Genomic DNA, 19,471 nt, shown 5'->3' with positions numbered 1-19,471 from the left:
ATTAAGTTTTCCACAAAAGTTAAAATACAGAAAAATCAAGGGGAAAAAAGGGGGAAAAAAGGGAAAAAGAAGAAAAGAAAAATGGGGAGGGAAGAAAAGGGAGCATAAGAAAAAAAGAGTAGCTTCCAACTTTCCTTGGTACAGGTATAGATAGAGAATATATTTGCCTCTTACTCTAATATCTAAAAATTTACATAGTAAAAAATAGTTTTTAATCTAATATTCAGAAAGATTCCTAAAGTTAATCTATTTGAATAATACATATAATGTGTACGAGGTATTTCTATAACATCAATCAGCAAATCCCAAAATCAGAGTTGCATTTTTTTGAGTATTAAGCAAAAAGTCTAAGAGTGGTTTCCAATCAGAGACAAAGTTAGACAGTGCCCTGTCTTTGAGCAAAGCAGTATGTTTCGCCATCTCAGCCAATTCCATTAATTTCAGTGTCCATTCTTCAGCAGTAGGTATTTGTATATCTTTCAATTTTTGCACATTGTCTCACCGCAGTTATCATATGAAGAAATACATTTTGATGTTGTCTTTCCACTTGTTTATCCATCATACCTAAAAGAAAAGTCTCTGGTTTCAGTTGCAAATCTGTTTTCAAAATCTTTTGAATCAAAGTGCATATCATTCCAATATTTCTTAGCCTTTTCACAAGTCTGCCATAAGTGATAGAATGTGCCTTCACAAGTATTACATTTCCAACAGACATTTGAGATACCTTTATACATCTTTGACAATTTATCTGGTGTCAAATGCCAACGGTACATCATTTTATAAACATTTTCTTTTAACCTATAATCAAGAGTAAACTTTAACCCTTGGTTCCACATATTTTCCCACTGGTCTAACATTATATTATATCCAAAGTTTTTTGCCCATTTAACGATACAATCTTTAACATATTCATCTTCCAAATTCATCTTTAACAGAGGTTTGTACATTTTAGCAGTAAGTACACAAAGCATATTCAAACTCAGTTTTCTCAGTGGTAAATTCATAATTGTTCTTATCTAATTTAAATCTTTCCAGCAACTGTGCATACGTAAACCATTGGCAAACAAAACCTTCCAATTCTAATTCTTCTCTTCAGGTTAGGCCCTCCTTCAGAAAACGATAAGAGAGTTGCATACATCAACCATGGTTGCTTAACCATCATTTCTCTTCTGTAGAAAGCTTCTTGAGGTGACAGTTATAGAGGAATTTTTGGAAACAGTCTTACCTTATATTTATTCCAAATTCTCAATACAGAGCATCTGATAAAATGATTCTTAAAATCAATGTTAACTTTCACTTTATCATATCATAAATATCCATGCCATCCAAATCTTCACTCATGTCCTTCTAATTCCAATAACCTCTTGTTTTGTAAAGTCATCCATTCTTTCATCCATACTAGACAACAAGCATGAAAGTATAACTTTAAATCTGGAAGACCTAGCCCACCTCTTTCTTTGGCATCCTGTAAAAGTTTATATTTTATTCTTGGTTTTTTATCTTGCCACACAAATTTAGAAATATCTTTCGGCTGTTGTTTAAATGGTACATCATTTGTCAATATCAGTATTGTCTGAAAAAGAAAAAGCATTCTAGGTAAAACATTCATTTTAATTATTGAGATTCTACCTAACAGTGACAGTTGGAGCTTCCACCATCTTAATAGGTCCTTTTAAATACCATTCCAGACTTTAACATAACTATTTTGATATAGCATACAATTCATATTGGTCAATGTAACTCCCAAATACTTAATCTTTTTTTCAATTTTAAAACCGGACTTCATCAATATTTCTTGATCATTCATAGTCATATTCTTAACCAACATCTTTGTTTTTTGTCTATTTACCTTAAATCCAGCAAGTGCACCAAAATCTTTCAATTTCTTCATTAAACATTCAATTCCATTTTGAGATTCCTGTAGAATCAAAACTAAATCATCTACAAAAGCTCTTAATTTAAAGACTTCTTTTTTGATTTGTAAACGCTTAATATTCGCATCTTGTCTAATATCTCTGTTTAACACTTCCAAGACTAAAATAAAGAGTAGAGGTGACAGGGGACAACCCTGTCATGTCCCCTTTTGTATATCACATGGTTTGTAAATTCATCATTAACAATAATACTTGCCTTTGGGGAAGGGTATATCGATTTAATCCCTTGCAGAAAATTCTCCCCAAAGTCCATATCTTCCTAAACTTTAAACAGGAATGACCAGTTCAAATTATCAAAAGCTTTCTCTGCATCCAAAAAGATCAGTGCTGCTTGCTTTTCATTATGATGTTGTAAATATTATATCTAGAACAATTCTTACATTATCTCTCAGTTGTCTTTTAGGTAGGAAGCCACACTGATCTTCATGTATAAAGTCTGATAAAATCTTTTTCAATCTCTCTGCTAGTATTGATGTGAAGAGTTTATAATCGTTATTTAACAAAGAGATCGGTCTATACTTTTTAGTTATAGTTGGTTGAGTTACATTTTTACAGGTGAATGGAATGGACTGATTTTTTAAAAACTGTGTCCCTAGTAAGATATCCCTTATTGTAAATATCCTGTAAGAACATAATAGGTGCACTTGATCAAATCAAAGGTCATCCCATCCTACGCTATGTGTACCAGACCATGTTGGTAGGCATATCCTGAGTCAGAGCATTGGCACGTTTAATTAAGGCTGTCAACTCTAAATGATAGCACTTCTCTGAAGTCTGTCAAGCAGATAGCTGCACTTTCCACAGTACAGTACTTCAATTTTAACTTAATTGAAGATTTAGAACTTTCTACATGCAAAACATTTGATTTACCATTGTGCTGTGGACTAAGCCATTGTTCTGTTATCATGATGGCCAGCCAAACGGTTCTGGGAAACCCATCAAGGAGGCATGAGCAACAGATTTCCTCCTCTATTTTTTTTTCAGCAAGTAGGTATTGAAAGTCATATTGGCTCTGATATTGGAGGTATTCATAAGAAGGGGCCATTGATAGTCTCATGTGCACTTCCTTTAGCCTGTCCTAAATCTCCTATCATTCAGCTTCATTGGAAGATCTCAGTTCTAGATTTGAGAAAATGGGGGAAAAAATCTCTTGATTGACTTTCTTTATAACGGTCATGTCCCTTTTTGTTCACTTTTTCCTCATCATGATGTTATTTCAGATAATACATTACTTTGGTTATCATTTTCTGCTCTTTTTCTGGTCTTACAATATTTTTATGGCAATCACAAAAGCACAAAATACACCAAATCAAGTTATATAGTAAGCTTTACAACAACGTTGAGATGTTGGTGGTTTTATTTTTATTTTCCCAATATGGAATTTGTCTTTTTCAGAGTAAATGTCCATAGAACAAACATGTTCTTTGAGTTTTCCACCACAATCTCAAAGGCTTTTCCCTTGGTCCATAACCCAACAAAACAGTTTCCATCAGCATACATATGGTCAGTATATATGTACTCCTGTGGATACTGAACTGTATTTGCCATCTTCCCAAGTAAAGAACTTTTGGAGCCTTTTGCCATCCTTGAATATTGTTTTCTTTCAATTAGCATAATTAATTTGGTGCCACCAAAACTCTGCCTTCTTGTTTACCAGATCATTAGTGGAATCTCTGGGATTACTTTTCGATTATGGTTAAAAGAGAGTTGTCAATGGATAGTCGCTCTTTCTCCTTTTCAGATGAGTGATGTGGCAGCAGGAGGAGCAACCGTATTCCCTGAAGTCGGAGCTAGTGTTTGGCCAAAGAAGGTAAGCAGAAGATGTGCACGTAAGGTCACCATCCCTGACTATTCTATCCACTTACCTCATAAAGGTTGTGGTGTCTTTTCCTTTTTGCTAACAATCAATACAGAAAGAGTTGAGTTTTGGAAGTAATACTTTTAGAGGAAATATAGGACAGCTGCAGGTTATTAGGCCTCCTTATTAATGCCACTGTGTTTTTCTTATCATACATTGGCCCTTCGGGATTCTTTGTGCCTTCTTCTGATAACATCTGAAGCTGTATCAACTGCTTGAGTTGCCAGGTCAGGAAGCAGTTGTAACAGCTCCTGTTTTCTGAGCCTTCACCTTTGGTGTTGGCAGTCTGTAGTACCAGTCACGGCCGGCCCATTTGCTTTCTCTTTTCTCTGAGCCTGGTGCTTAATCAGTCTTTCAGCTACAGTTAGCTTCTTTGAATTAATCTAAGACGTGGTGGGCTCCCCTTTACTTGGGAGGCCTGGTTCAGGTGGAGGTTTAGACAGCCATTTGCCAGGGTTGATTTAAGTTCCTGCCTTGAGCTTGAGCATAGTTACAGTATAAGAAATCCACAGGGCCACAGTTGTAAGGTATGAAATTGGACTTTCAAGGCAGGTATGTAGAAGCAGTCTCAGATTCCTCTGAATAATGAAAGCCATTACATGTTTTCCATTAAAAAAGAATAGGAAGCTATTTAGAGGTACATGTGAATAGTTACTCCACATGTGTTCTTTTCTTTCTTCTGTTGCAGGCTTTGACGCAACAGTCCTGGGGCTTATGAAATATAAGAGAAAAGAGTCTTAATGAGCCCTAGAATTTTCATATTAAAGGATTTGGGACTGTCATCACTTTTAATAAAATTGAAAGTGAACTAATGCCAGCTGTTTAAACTGGGATGAGAGGAATGTAGTCAGAATGTGCAAACCATTTTGTTTCGAACCATTTCATGGGTGAAATTTCATCAGCCTTTTATTTTGAGTTGCTTTGAGCATTTTGTGCTTGAGATGGATCCTTTTGTGAAAATTCACACTTGAAATCATTTGAAATGAGATACAGGTAGTCCTTGCTTAACAACCATTTGTTCAGTGACTGTTGGATGTTATGGTGGCACTGAATGAATGGTAGTTATGCCCAGTCCCCAAAATTATGGCCGTTGCAGTACCCCCACGGTCACATAATTAAAATTCGGGCATTTGGCAGCCCACCCACATTTATGACTGCAAGGGCACTTCAACTCCCCCATCCGCCTATCTCCCCCCCATCTCTGCTGTGACTGCCCTGCACTCCATCACCTCTGTCAGCCCTGCTGCCCTGTGCTCTGATTCCAAAGCTTCATAAGAAAGCCATGCACAATTTGGACAAAGTTGCACGTGTCCTTGGGAAGAAGGCCTGGCATGGCCAGCAGCTGCCTCAAGAAGGGCCATGCTGGGTGCGCCTTGTCGGCAGCAGGAGGAAGAAGATAGTGAAGGTCAGCAGGGGATAGCAGGGCTGGCAGAGGCAGCCTAGTGCAGGGTGGCCAAAAGGGCAGAGATGCGGGGGGAGATAGGCAGGTGGAGGGAGTTGAAGGGGAGGCATCCCTTACCTTACCAAGGCTTAGGGCTGGGAGGGACCAAGCCAGGAATGGCTTGAATCAGGGTGGGTCCTAGCCTGATGACTGGGTGGGATTTGATTAATGATGACAGTGGGGAGTGCCGGGATTGCCATTGCTAAGTGATGTAATCACATGACGTCGCACTTTACGACCGCATCACTTAGTGATGGAAATTCTGGTCCCAATTAACCTAGTTCACTGAGGACTCTGTGTTTTGCACATCCCCTAAAATGTAGCATTTGAGGAATACTAGAAACGAAGGTAGGGAGTGATGGATGGTGCTTTGCCACATCCTTTCGGCCACTTGGGGAGTAGTTACTTTTTGTATGCCCCCTTTAATCTTGCATTTTTCAGAAGTTAACCACAAAATGAGGTGCTGCTACTTTGTGTTTTACCAGGGAACGGCGGTATTTTGGTACAATCTTTTTCCAAGTGGTGAAGGAGACTACAGCACCAGGCACGCCGCATGTCCAGTATTAGTTGGAAACAAATGGGGTATGTGTGAAATTTGAAAGATAAGATTTTAGTAGCCACATTTTAAATCTTATATGGAACATCCTTGAATGTCCCAAGTAGGACTTATTAAACTCTTTGTAAGGGGGAATCAGAATGGAAACGTGCTCGCATGTTTTTTTTTTTATTTTGCTTTCTCCCATTGCAAGGAGTGAAGAGAAGTTGTTTAGTCCACACCTTATGACATGGGCTGAGTGGAAATGGGTAGAGAGTGACGTACGATCCGTCATGCTGAGGGCCTCTTCTTCCTAGCAGTGTCTGGTTTGGAGGTTGGGAATCCCCCATCCAAGACCAGAACCTATTTCTAACTAGAAAAATAGTATGACACCTAGGATGTGGCCAGAACATAGCACCCTAATTCTCTTCATCCCAGTAATAAGTACTGTATGATACGATTTATCATGACACTTATAGTTAGATTGTTCATTAAATATAACCAGGTGTGAATTACCAGTATGGTGAAATGGTTATGGTTTTGGACTAGAACTGGGGAGAACCAGGTTAATGTCCACTCTCAACCATGAAAGCTCACTAGCTAACTTTGGGTCAGTCGCTGTCTTTCAGCCCAACCTACCTTTTTGACTGGATGTTGTAGGGAAAAATTGGAGGAATTAATGCTCTATACACGGCCTTGAGCTTCTGAAGGAAAGACAGGATGGAAATTTAATGAACTAATATATGTATCCTTTTCTTCTTTTTTATAGTCTCCAATAAATGGATCCATGAGCGTGGACAAGAGTTTCGAAGACCGTGTGCCTTATCGGAGTCTGAATGATACCAATCCCCTTTTATTTTTTTAGTGCAGATTACTTTTCCCTTCCTCATTGCCTTGATTAACACTGATAGTTTACACTAATACTCCACTCCAACTTTTGTCTCCAGTGCCAATCGCTATTTCATCTATGGACAAATATTTTATCTATGGACAAAGTATTTTTTGCAAATATACCCAGTGAAATGTTTTTATTGAAAAATATATTTCATTTCTAATGTCTGTAAAATGTCATGGCTAAAAAATTCTTCTGTAGAGACCCTAAGCTTGTGGAGAAAGCAGAATGGATATATGAACTTTTCATCATCTGACAAGGACTTTGCTTGGATGGTAAGATATTATATATCACTTCTATTTCTGTTTCTTCTGTTTTGAATGCCTGACCACTTCTATAAAACTGTGCTAAGGGCTCATAAGCCAGATCTGATTGACTTCAAAGGTTCCACTCAAAGCCAATTGTGCCCCTGGGCCTTAGCTTCAAATTGTCTGTTCCTGGCTGGTTTTACCAGTGCCATAAAACTTCAGACACAAATTCTTCCCTCAAATGTAGTTTTTTATACGCCTCACAAATAAATTGAACTAATTCCAAGAAATGAGCCGCTAATTGTGCACATATAAATGGCTTGAACAGAACTGCAGTTCTGCTCTTTCTGCAACTGCATATGCCGGAGGATACCTTTTGGGGGAGGGTGGTAGAAAATTACTTTTTTTTTTTTTTAGGTATGACTCACCTTTTTAAATTTTATTGTGATTCAACATTATAATTTAAAATGTACTGCTGCTTTTATTTTGTAATGAATAATAATCCCCATGAAGGCATGGAGGCAAGATCTGTTCTGACTTAAACACACAGCACTGTGCCTTATTTAGGGAGCCTGAATTTGTATGAAACTATTTGTATGATAAGAAAACACATACTTCCAAACCAACAATACCAAACTTTATTTTCCAATGGAGGGGCTTTGTGAAAAAGACAATATATTTATAATACTAAATCTTTTGAACGTTTTTTGTGTTGTGGAAAATGGTTATGTTGTGAACCCCGGGTGCACATTGCCTTTGATTCAAGCCTTTAAACTAAGTCTCTTTTCACGCAGGATGGTATCTGAAATATTTAGCACACATAATTCTGAAAAGTTTATATATACCTATATGCACAAGCTTCTCTATTTTTCCATTTCAAGCTTTATTTAATTTTTTTGTAGAGGCCTCCACTAAGAGTTTTTAGCTCTCTTAATCTTTCCTAAGAGTTGTAGCTGAATAAAGAGGGATGTTTAATAACTTCAGATACATTGATTTTCATTAGTTGTTAAATTACTATTTCTAAATAGAAGGAGCTGTTGTGCTGGATCACTGAGAAGGATCTTATGCTTCACTTGAGCATACTTAGTTGTAAGGCCTTCCAGCTTAATCCGAGATTCCTCTGAGAGCAATAAATATCACCTTGGCTCTGTAGCATGACAGTCAAATAAGGCTTGCTTTCCCAAATTGCTACAAGCTGCATTTTTTAGTAAAATCATTCAGTGTTGAGCAAAGTTTGAAGGAAAAATCTCTTGTATCCATCAATGGTGCTGCATTTTCATACTTGAAAAATAGCCAGATCAGGTAAAAGACAAACAGAGGTGTTGAGGGGAGAGTGTAAAAAAACTCAAGATGGCAACTGTAGGGTCATGGCCACTATCTTGACTTTTTTGACCACCTCCTGCAGATGTCCCTGAAGGTGACACATAATACGGATTTTTGCCATGAAGTGAGTTCTCCCACCTTTGCAATTCGAATAATGCACGGAAACATCAGTGAATCAAATGCTTTCACAGTTCCTCTTGAGTCCCAGTGGTTCCATTTCCATGTGTTTCAAGCAGGTGCTCATTTTTTTTCTGTTTCTAAAATAAACTATATTTGTCTGGGTCCCCCCACCCCACCCCACCCCCCAGTTGCTTGTGCCTTTTTTAGTGCACAACTGCTTTGGGGATTGGGAGAAGGGAACTTAGTTCATGACACCCCAGGAGCAACAAAGTCCATTAGCCTTTATTTGCTGGAGTTTTCTACATACTTGCAGAACATTTTCTGTCTTCTGAGCACAGCTCTAGAGAAGAACAGACATGCTCTAGATTCAGTGTAGCCAAAGCATTTCCAGAATGGTCTACTGCTTTACAAATGTTTCTGTCTTCATCTTTATAACCTTGGGAAGGTATGGAAGAATATTTAATGTCCAGAACAACACAAACCACTTCTTTTTCTGTAAGATTAACTTCTGAAAACCTGGTGGACTACCCAGAACATGGTCAAATTGGTGTGGGGCAGAGGAAGAATGGAATATTTCCAAATTTCTCAGCATGGAATATTTTGCCTGTGCCTGGTTTTAAGCAACAAACATGTGAAAAGTTGCATTCAAAACCAGCAAAGCTGTAACATGAGATATACTTGAAAATGAAGTGCCAATTGCATTAATAATGGACTTAGTAAGTTGAATTAAACTCATTAAACTCATTTTCTACATTGACTTGAAGCAGATCTCCAGGGCTAAGGAATTTTTTTCCTAACCTGACTTGATTAAGGTATATCCACCTTAACTATTATTTAGATTGGAAATGCTTTAATAAACTACTTTTTCCACTGTATAACTTACCACAATATGTTTAAATAAGGATACAAATGACAATTGAAAGCTAAAGAAAGTATTTCTGATCTCCAGTTGTGCTGGAGCTAGAGGAAGTGCACAACCAAATCAGCTTTGCACATAATATCCTGAACAACGTCACTATGTATAGGGAAACGTAGATTCTTAAACAGAAGAAATGGATTCAATTAGGCAAATCTTAAAAGTTACAGCAGTATGTAATGCAGCTTAAGCTTGTTTTAACAATTTTGCTCTTCGTGACTCTTGCAGATTTAAAGCACATTGGTTTAATTGTCTTATGGATTGTATTGCCAAAAGAGTACCTATAAGTTAGGCAGAAGTGTTGTGAGTAATGGTTATGATGCTGCCCTTACTACTGATACTAATTCACTTTTGATTAGGGTGCTAGCCTCATGTTTAGGAAAATATGGATGGAAAGAGTGCCAAATCCATTAGAGCTGCCCTTTGATGCTCTGCATTGAACTGCGGGTAAATACCTAGTTAAGTAGTTTTCTTTCTGTAACTTAAAGTTCTGAAAAGAACTGCAAAATGGCAAACTTCATCTTGATTAAAGTGCATCAATATGCCTTCTCTTGCAAGATACGATTCAAAAGGAATCCTTTTCGCTCACTCTTCTCAACAGCAGAAAGCCAGCACTGGAAATAATCAGCTGCTGTCAATCACATAGAACTCAGTTCCTAAACTCATTGTAACCAGCAAGGTAGGAACACATTTACACCCTCCGGTGAAGAGTTGGAATGCTCTTTGGTTTATTTTCATGCAGAGCATTGTTCCATCGTGTGAATTGAATTGAAATGGCAAGCCTTTCATCTTACAGAATTTAAGATAATGGAAATGGGGTGAGGAGAGGTCAGTTTTCATTCAAGAGGTGATGACAGGACACATCACTTTTAAATGGTGAGGGAAAGCTTGCTAAACCATCCTCCCCTGGAAGAAATTAATGTTATATTTCAAGTGTCTGTTCAAAACAGGTAAGTGTTTAACTGTTCAGTGTTGGTCTGTTGCTTGATTTTCTAAATATTGTTTCTGAAACACAACATTTCAGCTGAAAATCTACTTTGTACTTTCAGGCCATGTCTTTTCTCCCCGTAAAAAACATAGGGAAAAATACAGTGGTTTTTGAAACATGCAATAAGATTTCACAAACTTTCTGGAAACGAATTCAAATAAGGAAGAATTCATCTGCATTAACTTAAAACAGTAACTACATGATGGTGCCCCAGAAACTTCTGAGCATTAGAACATTTAAGAACCAGATCATAGCCACTAATTGCTCATAAAAAATATCTGACTCAATGAAACTTAAGGTTGATTTTTCTTTTTCATGTAAAAAAATTGAAGCCTTTCTTACTGGGGAACAACAGTTTTGTTACTATGCAGAAAATTTCCCAATTATTGAAGAAACATTTTCAGCCTATTGTGATAAACTCACTTCTCACCTTGATGTCCTATATCTCTGATTACCCAATTAAGATCTAGAACTTCTGCCTCCTCCATTGCTTTAACAGCCAGAGCATAACTTGCTGGGAGGGAGAGTCCGTGTGAAGCACAGACAACAATCATTTGGGCTTACATTTACGGTGTTGTACAAATTGCCTTCCTGTGTTCCTTTTTCATAATAGCATTTTAATATAAAGAAAAGTTCTAAATAAAAACTCTGTTGGGAAGAATCTTGCATCATGAATTGTGGCACGACCTTTTTCATTCATATTTCATTTATAGAATCCAACTGGCATCCGGTGTCTCTAAACACAAGTTATGCACATATACATAATGCATCTTTAGGCTTCCAAAGATAGTTATCCTGGAATGGTTTCGTTGCAGGATAACCAAGGGAAGAAGAAGTATGCAGGGAAAATAGGAGTGTTGCCTTCAGCTACTTGCCACAATTCCCTGTTGGTTATTGGCACAGAAGGAAGGAGATTCTGTTTCGTGAACAAGCCTTTTCAGAGAAAGTTTTGCGACTTCTTAAGTCAGTTTTCTTGATCTATTAGTATGACTTCAAAAGAGGATTCTAGCTAGATAGGAAAAACCTGCCCTGGAACAAATAGGATTTCATGGAATTTGAATGGTTAAGTGTGCTAGGACTTTGTTGCCTTGCAACTACATTTCAAAATTAACTGGCCTCAACTGTTGTTGCAACACGAAGCAGAATTCAGAATGGAGTGACGAAGCTGAGAATTTTGACCCAATTGTGCAACATTAAACAAAAATGTAGTAATTATGACTAAAATTTCCTGATAAGGTAGTGTTTTAAAATATATTAATTTTAAATTAAAACCATAGAACCCACCCCCCAAAAAATCACCCAATCCCCAAACATTGAAATGTGTCCAATTCTCTTCACTCTTTCAAATCAATCTGATCTGATTTAGAAAATAATATCAGTTGATTGCATGTTCCCTGAACTTGCCCAAACAGTTATCCATTTTTGAGCTGCACTATGTAATTTCTGACATATTCTTTACACGTAGCACCCTGGGTTGCGGGTTGTAGGTTGAATAGGTGGAAGAATATATTCCATGGGTTGTGATATTTATTTTATAATGCTAGCCAACTCCAGAATGGCTGGGCAGCTCACAACATAGAAATAACACAAATGCGACAAATTGAAAGGAAGGAAATAATTTTGAAAAAAATTACACCCAGTTCACTGGTTCTGATGAGCTAATCATTCAAGTAGCACCTCGTGAATTTCAAGTAGCACCATGATACAGTGATATGTATTGGTGGCTCTACCAGTGTTGGAAATGCGTCCGGTGTGTCTTGTCTAACTCAGAATGATGAACCCGCTGCCTGAAGGGGATTTTGAGGGGGCTATTAGTAAGTCATGTGAATTCAAATCTAGGGGACACTGTGGTAAAACCCATAAACAATCTTCATCTGCTCTTTGAAAGCTGTTTGATTAGGGAAAAGACAATAACTACATCAGTGACTGGAAACCCGTTATGGTCTGTATTTACTGAAAGCGGGGGAATGAACTTGTGATTTATGGGTGATTAGAAAGGGTAGAATATGGAAAGAAGGGAGCTGTGATGTAATTTTCGAGAGAGGATAAAATATAAATGCATTTATAACTGCTGTAAAGAAGATTGGAAGCCACTTCCTTATATCTTCCTTTTTTTTTCTTTTTTCTTTAATTTCTATTTACTCATTTTTCTTTACTTTCTTTTTTCTTTTAATTTGTATTGCTTTTACTTTGCAAAAAAATTCTTTAATAAAAATTAATAAGAAAGGAAGAGCTGGTTGGATTCATTTGCTGCCCCTTCACTGACTAAGCAAATCTGTTATCAAATATGCCAACTAATCAAGATTATTGGGTTTTTCTCCATTCACAGGAGTGTTGTCACAGGAATGTAATTTCTATAAAATTGAACACTGAAACACAGCATGGCTGGGGTGTGGCAAGAGTTTTCAAAGCGCTCTCAGGCCAGATCCTGCCTAACGAAAGTTCAGTACACAGATGCCAACTGGCAAAAGAAAATCAGTGAACTGGCAGGTACCACTAAATCACTCTGCTTCCTCCCCACCCCAACTTTTATTCCTTTCCCTTCCCAGTCAGTATCTCCAGCTTACTGAACACTTCTTTCCTTGAAGACATTTTCTTTTGATACTTCTGCAGCAAATGTAGGCGGTTATCCCAGACTGTCGATACCTGTTTCCATTCTACTGTATAAACTGCAGTATTCTAAGAGTTTAATCAATATTGAGTTACATAATGTTTTTCCAGGTGGCATACCAACAGGGATGAAGCTGAGGCCCCCGCAGGAAGGATAACTAGCCTTTCCAAGTCTCTCCTATCTTTTCTAAAAGCTTTTGTTGAACCGACTTCAAACCATTCAGCTGTTCTACAGCCTGGCAGAAACCATTTGGCTGCATTATTCATAAGGGAGTTCCTGGGAGTTCAGTTCTGCTGCAATTTCCCACCAAACAAAACACTTATGTAAAATGTTGCTATGCAGAGCAGATGGCCTCCAGAAAAGGTAGAAACCCAGGTGATCCACACAACTCTTTATTTCTTGGTGCAGAGGGAGTTAATTTACAAATGGACCTTTTTCCTCGCTGCCAAATGTTGGTCTCTTGTTAGGCCATGCCCATTTCCTTAGCCAGCTGCTGGCTTGCTAAGCCAGGAGCTATAATATAATAGTCAAATGGCCTTTCTGTGCCAATTTTTAATGGATCACCAATGCCCTCATTTTCTGCAATGACACTGAATTGAGAAGTCTACTGGCTACAGGGCCATTGTGGGGTGGGGTCAGTAGAGTCATTTAGCACAGAGCAAAAACCATGCCTCCAATTTAGGTACTGGCTTAAAAAAAAAAAAAAACTTGAATATGGGCATTTCTGTGTGCATGTGTGTGTCATGTACTGTGATTTTTTTACTGCCACTGAAACTGGGGGCCTCTCGTTCTCTGAGTATAGACTCACTTGGATCTGGCCCAGTATCTCTCTGGGTTGTGATTGCTCATCCTATGGAACATAACAAGACTTACTCCCAGGTAAGCATCCCTTAAGACATAGGGAATGGGAATAAAAAATATAATGGAGAAAAATAAAAGCAGAAAAGTTAGGCTATGAATTACGTCTCTCAAAATATGCCAAGAAAATTATATGCTGTCTGATAAAAGTTGGGCATATACACCAATACCATGGCCTCTGATAGAAAAACAAGATTTCTGTTCTCATGATGAAATTTGAGATATGAAAAAGTTAGATGTGTTTTTAACACCCTTTATATCATTTTGTAATCATGTACTTCATAAAAGAGAACTAGCCGGCCACTGAAATATGGATGGATTAATGTTACAATTATGTTATGCTTTTAATATAATCATCTCTTAGTGTTGTAATGAGCATTTCTGAAAAGACTTAATCATCACACTCTTCTAAACCCTTGGGTTGAATTTTTTGATAGGACCTTAATATTAGCTGCACTTGGATACTGAACTTGTCAGAAGGAAGGGTGCAAAATGGTTTTTGTATCTTGGCTCATGTATCAATTTGCACTTTGTGACTTGTGGGTGTGTTCTGTAGAGAGGCAGTTCATTGATTGTGGCATCACCCATTAGTTTGTACACTCAGTATGGAGCTATGCTATGGAAGCTGTGATGGTGGTATGGAGTATGATGATGCCAGGACACAACATCTGCAATTCGTTTTGTAGTCTATCCATCATGGCACTCACATTGTCAATCGCCTCAAAATTCCAAGGGATCCAAATGGCCTAAAAATAGGGCCACCAGATCTGGACAGCAAAAATCCTTGACACAACTAAACAGCAGCAAAAGGTCATCCAGGTTTAGCCCAACTGGGGGGGAAAAAATCAACTTATTCTAAAGCTCAATGCATTTATCATCACCTCATTAAAAAAAAAAAATCCTACTATGTTTTCTTTAAAAAAAAATATCGGACATAATATAATGGTCTGTGACTCAGCCAATTTGTAAAACCACGTGAAGTTGCTAGGGCCTTGTCCTCTGTTCTTACACAAAATAAAGATTCCTCCCTGTGCTGCAGAGCTAAAATGTTTCCTTTGCATCAACATCTGTCAAGGGGATAGAAGCTAAACAATTCAAGGACATCTGGAAGAGACTGTGCAACTGGGTATGTGAGGTCGTCAGGGGGAGCTGCTGTGCTGAGCATTTTTGAATGAAATTTCTCAGCAGCAATAGAGCCAGACAATTTTATTTCCAGTTTTCAAATTCCTAGAAAGCCATGCTATCACTCATCATATTTCAATGTATATCTTGGACTTGACTGAACGGGGGTTATACAAATCTCTCCTTTAACTCCTCAACCCATAAATACTATCTTGGACTCTCATAGAGATGCAAATACAGACAATCATCTGGCCCTCAAGGAAAGCTAGAACTAAACTTTGTATAGGATGTCTCCTGACTGAATGGTTGGGGTAGCCTTTCTATAGTACTTTCCTTCTGTCTTCCCAATGGTCACGTGGGCTGAAAATACTGTCAGTTGTGGTCTACTGGCTCTGGTAGGTGCCCCCACCTCATTGACCCTGGCTGATCTTAAAAACCCTAAGCAGGGTCAGGCTTGTTTAGCATCTGGATGGAAGACCATCAGGAAATCTCAAGAATGTAGCTAGACTGTGACGTGAAAAAACATTGTGGAGGAATGCAGTGGCCAAGTACGTTCACACTTGCCAAGAAAGCTTTATGGATGCATCCGCATTCACCAGAGGCTAAACTCAATTCAGGATACGTCTGTATCTTTTTTCTCCAGTCCTAGCACATCCCCATCTTATTTGGAGAAGACCAAGCTTAGAAGTCTTGTTATATTATCAACATGTTAGATATGAAACAGCCATAAAGAATATGCTGGGAACTGCTTAGATCCACTACTGGATCATTCTGCCTGTGGAATGACTAAAATGGGGAAGACGATAGATGGGATACGGCAGGGTTCCTCAACCTCAGCAACTTTAAGATAGGTGGACTTCAACTCCCAAAGTTGAAGTCCACCCATCTTAAAGTTGCTGAGGTTGAGGAATCCTGGGACACAGGACCTGATAGGCAAAAAAGTCCCTTCCCATTCTAGTAGTCCATACGAGCAACAGAGGCCTCCTGATGACTTTGAAGTCATTAGCATGGACCACTGAATACTAAAATGAGCACTACATGATGTTAGCTCAAGGAATAAAGCCGGTCTGTCCTTGCTGTAAAGCAGTGTTTTTCAAACTTTGCAATTTTAAGATGTGTGGACTTCAATCCTCAGAATTCCCCAGAATGTTGGCTGGGGAATTCTGGGAGTTGAAGTCCACACATCTTAAAGTGGCCAAGGTTGAAAAACACTGCTCTAAAGCAATTTGTTGTGCAAAGAGAGTTGACTGTGGATTATAGCAGTGTTCCTCAACCTTTGCAACTTTAAGATGGGTGGACTTCAACTCCCAGAATTCCCCAGCCAGCATGGGAGTTGAAGTCCACCCATCTTAAAGTTGCAAAGGTTGAGGAACACTGGATTATACTAAGAACTTTTGATCTCAGGAGAAATGATTAACAAGGGTGCAGAGCTGGAAGAGCAAACATTCAGTGTGCCTGCAAGAAATACTGTGAATAATTGTTATGGCGATTGTAAGCTTACTGTATGTGACACTGAAAGAAGTGTCATTCCGACAAATGTTTATCATTCAATATACTGTACTCCCCATCCCTAACTCTATCAAATATTAATGAAATTCCTTCTGAAAACTCTTCCGTTTCAAAGCAATTTTAGGGCACGTTTTATAAACCCAGAAACCTGATCTAGCAATCTGAATGATAGAGAAACACCATTTATCTTGAAATTGCCCTGAAGCTCTTTTCATGTCCATTTTGTGAGGCTGGGACAGATACAATTTTAACTTCCATGGTAGTCTTTTTTTTTTTCCTTTGATTGCTTGCTTGCTTTACTTTTTATTCAAAATTGCTGTCAATCACCTTCAAGTTGGGGCTTCATTTTAAATGGCATCCATTTAAAACTGTAAATGGATGTAGAATAGATTGTTCTAATAGAACAATCACTTTTAAATGTAATCAATGGGGGGAAATGAATAGTGTTGTATTTTCTTAATTCTACAAAATGTCCTTAATTCTGAGACTTACAATCTCAGAGCCACAAAGTTAAGCAAGAAACATCCTCAGGCCACACATATTATAAGCCTCTGCATTAAATCATAATTCAGTAGGCTTCCGGGACGAATTCCGGTGCTGTTGATTGTCACCTACAGAGCCCTATTTGGAATGAAGCCTGGGTATTTGAGGAACAATCTTTCTCCAGAAGTTTCTGCCTTGTAAAGTCTGACAAGGCTGGCATGTTTTGGGTTCCCTCTATTAAGGAGTGCCATCTTGTGGCTCACAGGAGGTGTGCCTTCTCTGAAAGGGTGCCTAATCTCTGGACAGTATCCCACCCCCTCCCCGATCCACACAACTCCAACGCTACTGTCCTGGAAGAAAGCCTTGAAGACCTGGTTTTCCCCCAGGCTCTGGGCTAGGATGCAGGTATACACACTATGCAGTAGATGTTCATGTATTTCAACAATTACGGCCTTTTCCTCTGGTATGTCGCTTTGCAATTTATGGCTTCTAATGTATTGCTTCTCTACTGTAATCCTTCTATGCAACCCAGAGTCACGGATGGGTAGGCAGCTCTAGAAATTTAAATTACAAATACACGCATACTCTACATACATATTACTAGATTTATTTCTGCATCACCCTTCAACCACACCCCTGAAGCAGTTAACATCAGGTCTTCAATCCACTAAGTAATTGGAGCCACCTATTACTTTTAACTTATGTTTACAGTCATAGACTACATATGGATGATTATAATGAAACATGGGCATCCTTTATTAAAAATGTTGTGTAACCCCCCTAAGCAGCTATCTCATTTGTTGTTTTATTCTTTTTTATTGTTGTCCTTCTTTCTTCTTTTTTATTGTTTTATTTTTTCTTTGTTCTGTTTAAATAAATAAAGGCAAAAATAAACAATATATCACATGGTTCCTGAAGCAGTTTACATATTAAAAACAGCATGTTACTTTAATAATATATTCCATGGCCTAGAATTGCAGCCTAAACACAATCAATCCAACCTTCCTTACAAGGTTATTGTAAGGATAAATCAAAAAACCATTTTATCTACTTCTTTTAACTGCTAGAGATAATTAAAACGAGAAATGTTCATCTAGGCATCATTCTTCAAAAGAAAACCAAATAATTAATACCTGCATATGTTATAGTACACTTTTGTACTACAAATACCATAGCCAGTCTAGTGTAATGGTTAAAGTGTTGGATCAGGACTGTGGAAAAGATCTAACTCCTAATCTGTCTTCAGTCATAGAAACTCATTGGAAGACCTTCTCTCAGCTCCAGTCTAACCCAACTAAGAGTTGTGGGGATGGTGAGCTTCTGAAGGATATAAATCTAACCAATAAATAAATGAATGAATGAATGAATGAATGAATGAATGAATGAATGAATGAATGAATGAATATTGCATTACATTAATGAATATATAATAAATACCATAAATATCAACACAGTCAACCCACTGTTGCTCTTTCAGGAGCATAACTAATAAAAGCAGCAGAAAAAGTTCACTGAAATATATTACTTATGCCCATTCGTATAGTTCTTCATCATGTGACACAAGAATGATCAAATTTCTTATGAAAAAAACTTAAAAAGTTTTACTTACTGTAAAAAGAATGGGCTGGCACAGAGACAAGTTGGTTATAGATGTGTTTTCCATGGTCATAAGTGATAGCCTTTGGCCCATCCATATAAACCAAAGTATGGATCTCTACAAAGATTTTGAAAGTTGTCACCTAGTATTATATACACAGAGATGATTCACTGAGGAAGTACTTTTATTGCTCCTTGAAGCAAAGCAGAGTGGACTTTCGGACCTGCTTTCCTCTGTTCAGCATTTATTGATAGCAGGTCCTCAAAATTACAAATAATATTTAAAAGTAGAAGGAAAGGAAAACAAGCATTTAATGTCTGCTGTGCTCGGGTCAAATTGATCTGGTAACTATAACTGTTTTAAGTTGTAGTATGTGACTAAACAGGAGAAACAAACAGATGGTGACATAATGTAAGAAGAAAAAGGGCTTTATCTGACCACATTTTTTTGAGTGCAACCTTTCATAAAGTGTCATTTTGCAGAGCAATAGAAGCTCAGCTCTAATTAAAATATACCATCTTAGTTCAGAACTGAGAAATATATCCTAGGCAGTTGATCTTTATATTTATTTATATATTTATTTATATTTCAAATTTAGTCACCGCCCATCTCAATCAGAGAACGACTCTGGTTGGTTTTAATATAAGCTACTAAAGGGTAACTTGGTTAGTAGAAAACCAGATAAAAAAATAAGAGGTGCCCTCTAGATGAGACTTATCCAGGCCATAATTCTGTTGCCCTAAAATCCAAAACAACTTGGTTTTTAACTCTAATTGAAATCATTCATGAATTGATAAAACAAGCAGCAATCACAGTAACAATGTTATATTTTGTTTTACATGTTCATACATTTGTTCTATTTAACAATCCATTGGCCATTGAGCTTGTTCAGGATTCTTTGGTAAGTCAAAAGTCTTCTCAAGTTTAAGTAGACTACATTGATGGGTTCACTTCTATTTATGTGCTAATTTTTACTCCCCAAAATATCTTATTCAACTAGTCATTATTTTGGGGTATGCATGATGAGGTTATCATT

The 19,471-nt window shown here is 37.7% G+C and overlaps 1 protein-coding gene and 1 long non-coding RNA gene across 6 annotated transcripts in view; one reads left to right on the top strand and one right to left on the bottom strand.

The window, feature by feature from the left end:
• Positions 1-7,201, top strand: part of P4HA1 (prolyl 4-hydroxylase subunit alpha 1) — a 35,175-nt gene extending 27,974 nt beyond the window's left edge. For all 5 annotated transcript variants that reach the window (XM_015887509.3, XM_007424865.4, XM_088144385.1 and 2 more), the window contains 3 exons: positions 3,676-3,744; positions 5,719-5,815; positions 6,538-7,201. In XM_015887509.3, coding sequence (XP_015742995.1) covers positions 3,676-3,744; positions 5,719-5,815; positions 6,538-6,608 — 237 coding nt within the window. In that variant the 3' untranslated portion in view covers positions 6,609-7,201. The remainder of the gene's footprint in view (positions 1-3,675; positions 3,745-5,718; positions 5,816-6,537) is intronic.
• LOC148215178 (uncharacterized) lies at positions 172-18,567 on the bottom strand. Its single transcript, XR_015796719.1, has 3 exons — positions 18,448-18,567; positions 1,450-1,573; positions 172-564 (listed from the first exon to the last, which is right to left on the bottom strand). It is a non-coding gene; the product is annotated as an uncharacterized LOC148215178 (long non-coding RNA).
• Between the last annotated feature and the right edge of the window lie 904 nt (positions 18,568-19,471).

Source organism: Python bivittatus, unplaced genomic scaffold (assembly GCF_059951505.1).
Source record: "Python bivittatus isolate LINGU-HERP-01145 unplaced genomic scaffold, Pbiv_v1 ctg000400_np1212, whole genome shotgun sequence".
Lineage (NCBI taxonomy): Eukaryota > Metazoa > Chordata > Lepidosauria > Squamata > Pythonidae > Python > Python bivittatus.
This window is presented reverse-complemented; position numbering and strand designations above follow the sequence as displayed.